The 8,892-nt window shown below is 37.1% G+C and overlaps 1 protein-coding gene across 1 annotated transcript in view; it reads left to right on the forward strand.

Annotated features, from left to right (window-relative positions):
• The window catches only part of LOC132183046 (suppressor of mec-8 and unc-52 protein homolog 1), a gene marked incomplete in the record, with an annotated part of 17,696 nt that extends 9,457 nt beyond the window's left edge, over positions 1–8,239 (forward strand). The window contains 8 exon segments of the mRNA XM_059596442.1: positions 669–764; positions 3,113–3,240; positions 6,085–6,211; positions 6,312–6,371; positions 6,488–6,595; positions 7,551–7,651; positions 7,851–7,902; positions 8,029–8,239. Coding sequence (XP_059452425.1) covers positions 669–764; positions 3,113–3,240; positions 6,085–6,211; positions 6,312–6,371; positions 6,488–6,595; positions 7,551–7,651; positions 7,851–7,902; positions 8,029–8,127 — 771 coding nt within the window.
• Positions 8,240–8,892: the final 653 nt, after the last annotated feature.

Below are 8,892 nucleotides of genomic sequence, written 5' to 3' on the forward strand. Positions count from 1 at the left end.
ACATAATAATTGATGTATGAGTGCCTGAATTTAAATAGTGACCCCTGTGCACATATTTTGACATTTGTGCTGGAACACTGATAATGGGGGCTGAATGGGCATTGATCTCTTATAGCCTATCTCCTTTCGAAATATCTACTTTCTTTCCACTTTGATTTATCATGTTTCATGTTTTCTTTCAAGTGGATTATTGAGTTAGAGGTGGTGATGCTCCGAACAGATGATAGTAATTTAATCTCTGTTACTTATATAAAAGAAAAATTAATCTCTCTGTATTACATTTATAAAATCTCTTATGAAACCTTGGCAATATTACCTCGGAAGGATCTGGCAAGGTCTTGCTGAGTGAACCTTGAGTGCCTAGGTGGTGTGTGTTTGCTTAGGCGCTTCTCTTGTCATATGCATGCTTCTTATGGCGACTTAACATTGAATCTTTATTTGTTTTGGTAGCGATTGTAAACATATTTTCTTGATAATACTATGCTAACATGTAAAGACAACTGATTAGAGTTTTGACCATATATAGGCCTGGCAGTAGCGAAATAACGACATTGAGATGAATAGCAGTTTCTTGTCCTTGGATTCATTCAAAGTGATATGTAGTTTTCAATAATTCCTTTGGGGTTTCCATGTCATCTTGTGCTACTAACGCATATAATCTTTGGCAGGAAACATTTATGATGCATGATGATCCCGTGCTTTGTGTTGATTTTAGCAGAGATTCTGAGATGCTTGCATCTGGATCACAAGATGGAAAGATTAAAGTAAGTTTTTACTTAATTTCAGGATGGATCCTTTCTTCTATCCTCAAATGTAAGAATGCAGCACATGTTTATCTTATCTTGATGGTTGTTTCATTAATGTCCATGTTGACTTCTTCCAAATGGATACAAGCGTTAGTCTTATGATAGTCTTTTGGTTTATCATTTGATTTGGAGGTGGAGATCGTCACTTTGTTTTTTAATCTTTTGTACTCATTCATGATGAGTCAAGGTGGTGAGGATGGAATTTTTTGGTTCCTTCCTAAAGGCAGACGTTCAAGGTCAGATCTCTTTAATCATGCACTTAGCCCTCCTGCGGACTTTTCTTTCCTTTGGAAGAGCATTTGGAAAAACAAGGCCCTTTTGAGAGTGGCTTTTTTTGTTTGGACAGTAGCGTTAGGGAATATTGTGACTATGGATAACCTTAGGAAGAGGCACGTCATAGTGATGGACTGGTGTTGCATGTACAAGAAAAGCGGGGAATCCATTGACCAACTCTCTATCTCTAATCCAACTATTTAGGCATTCATTAGCTATAAGAATTGAATCTAGGAGATTTGCCTATCCTTGATAAACGCATTCTAGTGCTTGGAGATGATCTTCTCCACAATCATTTTCAACCTATTAGCTGGAACCTTGGCAACAATTTTGTAAACTCCACCCACTAGACTGATAGGTTGAAAATCCTTATCTATCGACAGCCCCATATTTCTTTGGGATGAGAGCAATGAATGCGGCATTAAGTAGCTCTTGTGGTCTGAGATAGAGAGATCCTTTGTCTCCTTGTCATGGAGGCTTTAAGTAAAATGATCTCGACTACAATGAATAGGAGCTTTCTATTTGGTTTTTCTATGGGGTCTAGGAATTTTGGTGCTTTCACATCTCCCATCTTTTGTTTGCGTATGACACTTTGATATTTTGTGGGAGAAAATTCAGATCATCTTTGGTACTTGCGTGGCTTATTCTTATGGTTTGAAAATTAACCTGACTAAATCTGAATTGGTCTATGTTGGAGATGTCAATAATGTTGATGGTTTGGCTAGCATCCTTGGTTGCGGATTTCTTCTTTGCCTTTGAAGTATCTTAGCCTTTCGTTGGGAGCTTCTTTTAAGGCCTTATCTATCTGCTATGCCATTATTGAGAATATTGAGTGTCGTTTGTCTAACTGGAAGAGGATGTTCTTGTCTAAGGGTGGGAGGATAACTTTGATTTAGAGCACATTATCCAATTTTCCTATTTACTGTCTCTCTTTCCCCTCTTAGCTGGTGTCGCCAATTGCATAGAAAAGTTATAACAAGATTTCTTATGGGGAGGGTTTGGTGAAGAGATCAAATTCCAATTTGTTCTAAGGTTTGTTCTTTATCTCTGAAAGAGGGTTGGGGGTCCAAATTTACTTTTGTTCAATCAAGCTCTATTGGGAAAGTGGTTATGTCGCTACGCGTATAAGAGAGAGGCCTTGTGGAGGGTGGTAGTGAATTCTAAATGTGGTAGCTCATGGGGTGGGTGATGTTCAAATCTGGTTCATACATCGTATGGGGTGGGGTTATATTTTTCTACAATGTCCTTCCCCATGTTAGTACTCTTTTCTCTTGGAGGAGTATTTGGAAGAATAAGGTCCCATGAGCGCGTCGCTCTTCGCTTGGTTGGTCGCTTTAGAGAAGATCTTCAACATGGATAACCTAAGGAAGCGACATATCATAGTGGTGGATTGGTGCTATATGTGCAAGAGGAATGTGGAGTCGGTGGACCTCCTTTTACTCCATTGTTAGATTGCTACTGCTCTGTTTTTAGTCGTGTAGGGCTAGGTTGGTTTTTGCTTAATAGAGTCGTCGACCTTTCCACTTGCTGGATTGGGCAATTGGGTAGTATTCAAAATGCTGGAGTGTGGAAGATGATTCCGTCTTGCCTAATGTGGTGTCTTTGGAGAGAAAAAAATGATTGGAGTTTTGAAGACCACAAGCAGACGGTGCTGGAACTTGAGGCTTTTTTCTTCAAGTCATTTTACTACTAGGCAGCTGCCTTTGACTTTAATATTTCTAGTTTTTATGTTTTACTTGATCTCTCTCTCTCTCTCTCTCTCTTTTTTTTTTTTTTTTTTTTCATCTCGTTAGGTGTTTCTCTTGTATGCTTCCTATGTACTTGGGTTGTATCTTTGCACTATTTTAATGAAATCGGGTTTACTTCTATAAAAGAAAGCCAATGGATCATGCCGGTTCTTAATATTGCCAAAAAGTTTGAATAATACAGATCTAGTAAGTTTAAAATCTTAAATATATTTTCCCCACATTTATTGAAATCAGAAGTTTGATTAATGAACTTTCTAACGTCATTAATTTGTTGTGTTATATCAGGTTTGGCGTATAAGAACTGGTCAATGCTTGCGCCGTCTTGAACGTGCACATTCTCAGGGTGTCACAAGTCTTGTCTTCTCTCGAGATGGAAGCCAGTTACTAAGTACATCATTTGACAGTACAGCAAGGTTTATGAACACTTTTTTGTTGCTTACGCTTTCTAGTGTGGCACATCTATAGTTGCATGTGTAGTTGTAGTATAATGTGATACTAACTATATGCATTATCCTAGTTTATATATGTCTCTATTTTCATTTTTAATAGTTACCATATCCCTGTGTAGTTGTGCTGGTTATAAACTGTTTGATTTTTAATGTTGAAGTTATTTGTTATGAAGTTCAATGTGGTTTTAGGATGAACTCGAATGAGAGTGAACTATTCCTAGTAGGGTGGTTTAGAGGGGCTGAGGGAAATGGTAGCCTTGTAGATTTTTTGGGCTTCAAGGAGGGCTCCCTATACGTCCTTGTGGCCTCTTTAAGACTCAAACAGTATGGATGCAATTATTGAGAGGACTGGTTGGAGATTGGCTGGGTAGAAAAAATTATATTTGTCTGAAGGGCGTAAAATTACTCTTGTTATCTGTCTACTTTCTATTTCTTGTGGACTGATATTTGAGACGAGTTATCTGGTATATTGGATGATGGTTGTTTTCCCATACGATCAGGAGTTTTGGGAGCAAGGAATCTTAATATTTTCTTCTTTTTTTTTGAATAAAATTTTGATAGGAAAGTGGTCGTGACTTTATATGGATGGATTCATCATTGGAAGCATGTTTTTAGTTGAAATATGGACGAGTTTCTTGTTTGTGGACTTCAACTATGATGAGAGGCAATCATAAGTTGTGTTCATTGAAGGACATAGCTGTGGATGGAATATTTTTCAGCCTCTTGTAAGTTTATTGTGATGGTACTTGCGCTCTCTTCTTTCATGATCAGTGAACACCATAATGAATTTTGATGTAATATAGTGGTGAGACAGTTGCGATCTATATCCAGCACTATTTGCGCTGGATATTTGATTGTTAGTATTCTACATTTTGGGAGTCTGGTTGGTGATGTCACACGACAGTTGTGGGATGCTAGAGTGCTGAAAAGGGAGGGATGAAGGCATGGAAGTAGTTCAATTCAGTTTTATTTTGAATGGTGTTCATATGGTGAGAAAGGAATGGCTAGACTTTTGATATTGTCAGCTCAAACTTACCTGCAATATGGTATGTTTGGATTCATGGTGTGGCCACAGGGTTGCGGTATGCTTTTATTCCTGGTTTGCTGTATATTGGGGGTAGGCTGGCTTGGTTGTCTTGTGTTTTCAATCGAAATGCCCTTTTTTCTTAAAAAAAAAAAAAAAAAAAATTCCTTTTGGTACAATATGCATATATGTTTACACACATATATAGATGCCTCTATGTACACACTATTGTATGTGTTAAGTATATGCCTCTATGCCTTTTTTGGTGCCCGTAGGGATTGGGCCGGTTGTTTTTGGACCCCCTGATATCGGTGGGGTGACTAAGCCCTTGAAGTTCTGTAACCGTAAGACCAAGTATAGTAGGCTTTCAAAGATGGATGTCAGCCTGCCAGTTACGCCTTCTGTCGCTTTGCCGAAAGCGTCTGTTGAGATCGTAGCCCATGTCTCGGGGACCGTGAATGTTGATGTCCGGAAATCACTTCCAGCAAGGGGTTTGCTTTGGCAGGGGTTTCTTGGGCGGAGGCCCTCTAATGAGGCTCAGGGTTGTGTGCATAAGCCGGCACATTCTCAGCCATTGCCAAAAGTGCTGTTTGTGAGGGATGATGGGGAGGAAGGGCAGTTTTGTCCCCCCATCAATTCATTGGATTGGGCTCTATTTTGTGTTAAGAACGTTTGTCCTATGGTGGGGGTTTCTTGTGAGGGGGTTGAGGATTAGACAATGGCTCTCCTAACAGCCATTGATGAGGATAATCCTTGGGAGATTAAGGGAGTGTGCTCTATTTCCAGAGGTAGAAGGGAGCTTTTGAACCTAGCATGCTCCATAAACTATGAAATATAGGCGCGTCCTCTAGGCATGGGAAAGTCGGCTCACGTTTTTTAGCTTTAAGTGCTTCATGTGGGCTTTTGGTGTTTGGGGGTTTCGGGTTTGAGGGCTTGTTTTTTTATGGGTTTTTTTTTTTTTTTTTTTGGGTTGGGTTATGTTTGGTGTTGGGTTGTTTGGGTTTTTTCTTTTGCTCACTCTAGTTAGGTGTTTTCTGTTGTATATTGTCAGTATACTTTGGAGTTCCTTCCGCTTTTAATAAAATTTGAATTAATTATCAAAAGAATTTCAATGAAAGTTTTTATCTACAAATTTTCTTCATTATCTTCTGCATATATAAATTCTCTTTCATAAATTTTTGGCCAAATATCCCTTCTTTATTCAGTATTGATGACCAAAAATTACTTATAAAAAATGATGACCACAAATTGTACATTAGGATAGTGGGACTTTTCTTTGTATACTTCCTGTGTACTAGGATTGCGCCCCTTAGCGCTTTTCAATGAATCACTTATTTTTAAAAAAATAAAAATAAAATAATAAAATAAAATTTGAAGAATTGGGACTTAGAACTATCACAAACCTGGATGTACAGATTCAGTTCAGTAGGGTAGGCAGAGTAATCCAGTAACACTGGTTCAGCCTTATCTAGTTTTGGAGAATAAACTAAAACTTGCATCTCATAATACTTAAGTTGTTTAGTAGGGTGGGTAGGGGAATCTGTAACTCTGGTTCGGCTTTATCTAGTCTCACAGAAAAACTAAAACTTGTTCTCTCATAATGCTTTTTGATTTGGTGACTACTTTAGACACTACGCCTTCTTTTCCTTTCAGGATTTTTTGAACTAATTTTTAGATCATTTAGTGTGAACTTTTGTCTACATTTGTATACTTAAGTTGTACCTTTCTTTCTTATAATTAATCTTATTAAAAATAAAATTGAAATTGTGTTATTTTTGATACAGAATCCATGGCTTGAAATCTGGGAAGTTGTTGAAAGAATTCCGTGGCCATTCTTCTTACGTGAATGATGCTATCTTTACAGCTGATGGAAGTCGTGTTATTACTGCATCTAGTGATTGCACAGTAAAGGTAAGTTATTTGGCTTACATATTAATAGCTCAAGATATCCACTAGGTAAGGCTTTTCTGTTCTCGTAAGTGCATAAAATAAACATGGTTATGTTGTATAGGTCTGGGATGTGAAGACTACGGACTGTCTGCAAACATTTAAGCCACCACCTCCTTTACGGGTACCAAAATATGTCTTTCTCATGTGTTATAACAATTTTATGATATTGTCTGTTTTAAAAGTTCATTTTCCTTTAGTGTTCTTGTAACTAACTGCTGGTTTATTCTTCTCTATTAGGGAGGTGATGCTTCTGTGAATTCTGTTCATCTTTTCCCCAAAAGTACTGATCATATTATTGTTTGTAATAAGACATCATCGATCTACATTATGACACTTCAAGGACAGGTACTTATTCTTAATGAAAAATGTAGCGTAAATTTGTTTCCATTGCTTTCTGGTTCTAGAAATTACGAGTCTTCGTAACTATGCCTATCAGTTATCACATTGTATGTGGACCAGCATGGTAAAGATTGTAAATAACTCGGATGTGTAAAAGAAATACGAGTTGTTGCATAATTTCCTGGCTTGGAATCGACTTATAGCTGAAGCTTTCTCAGTCATTATGAATCATTTGTATTCTAGTGACAATCTCGAGTCCCAAAGTGCAAAATATCAAAGTGATATACCTTACAAGTATGACATACTGCATCTGTGCTGTAAATGTGCTTTGTCCTTAGATTTTCTTTATGCCACCCAAAAGGTTAAAATGAAACTTTTCTCATGGACTTATTAGAGGGTACAACCATTTTCACATATTAACTCCCACATTATTTATCACTTGAAGGGAAAAACTCTTAGATTTTTTTTTTTTCATTGGTTAGCGTCGAATAAGGTAAGTTGAGGAAGATAGTGTTGATATATGGATTGCAGTGCAGATATGGGTTGCTTAAATGACAGATATATGGATTGTTTTTTTCTCCTGTTTATGTTCAGTACCAAGTCAAAAAAACTGTAAGAGATCCAAGACGTACTATAGAATGCAAACTCAAATTTTCTATGGAACAGGAAATTTTGATCAAGTTAATTAATCAATACCTAAAAAGGATATTATTGTGTGCAATTTAAATATTACAAGCCCATTTTTATTAATTCAAATTAAGGCAAACATCCACAGAACCCATTCTCCACCAGGTTCTTACAAACTGGGAAGTATCTGTTCCCCACCGAATTCCATAAAGTGGAAAATGACCATTTGTGGAAGAAATAAAGAAACTAGGTGTGGTAGGAACTAGGAAGTGTGCACATGGCATGTGGCAATGCATCTAGTTGATTATGATTCTTCTGCATGATTTTGGTGTAGGTTGTGAAGAGCTTCTCATCTGGTAAAAGAGAAGGTGGAGACTTTGTTGCAGCCTGTTTGTCACCAAAAGGGGAATGGATTTACTGTATTGGTGAAGACAGGTAAACTTTCTACACTCTCTTTTGCCATGGACTCATTTAGAAGTTTGATCTTATTTACCATGTGTAATATGAGAGTATCTGTAGAAGTTCAAGTTGAAACATATGTTTTATAGTATATCTATGATGCTAATTATGCTTGTTCTTATTTGCTTATGAATTTATTTATTATCAGCCACGTAAATCTGTGAATTGTATGCAGGAATATGTACTGCTTCAGCTATCAATCTGGTAAACTAGAGCACCTAATGAAGGTATGCTTCTGCTAGGGCATTAGGTTGCTCTTCATTGGGTGCATAAATCATAAATGCCTTTGGGGTTCTATATTCATCCATTTGTATATGAATATGTATTTTCGTTATCTGTGGGGGCACTTGCAGGTCCATGAAAAAGATGTAATTGGCGTCACTCATCACCCACACAGGAATCTTGTGGCAACGTATGGTGAAGACTGCACTATGAAATTATGGAAGCCTTGAATCTCTCCCTATCTTGGTTTTACTAGTGTACTCTAATTGTAAATTAACTTTGATTTCCTCCTGTCTGATATATACATACATATGTATATTAATTTTTTGCGATTTTCCATTTGATGCTGACTGCAAAAGACCAAGAGTCATCTGTATTTGGCAACTGTAACTGCGGGAAAGCTTAGATATTGACAGAGTAGTTTAGTGGGTGATCCTTTAGACACAAGAATCAAATAAATTCCTTTACTTATGGCGATCGTGTCAAATTATACTATCACTATTGTTAAGAGTAGTCTAATTATATATATAAAAAAAATCAACACTAGATAAACAAATGAAGGTCAACACAAAAAGGATGAGGAATTACTGAATATTAAACCTAATATTAAGCTGCTAGTCTCACTTTTTGTTCAGTTTGGGTGCATTAAAATTTTCAATTTATTAGCATAATCTGATTTATGATCTTATTCCATAGGATATTGTGATTTTTATTAGAAACCGTATGGATAAATATGTAATAATTATCAAGTACCTCAATAAAGGAACCCTATGGTATGCAACAGTTACCCATAAATGCTGACCGTCGAATTTATGACCTCCATATGCTCCCATTTTCAATTTTTCAAACCCATCGGAATAGCGACAAAGGCATAAACTATTTTGGGTAGGGGCAAGGGCTAACAAATTTTGTTGCTAGGGGTGAGTAGGCTGAATTTTTCTTTTTTCCTTGGGAATTGGGGGGCGGGTGCATGGCCTATACCGATCCCCCTTCCG

This window comes from Corylus avellana, chromosome ca5, assembly GCF_901000735.1.
Source record: "Corylus avellana chromosome ca5, CavTom2PMs-1.0".
NCBI lineage: Eukaryota > Viridiplantae > Streptophyta > Magnoliopsida > Fagales > Betulaceae > Corylus > Corylus avellana.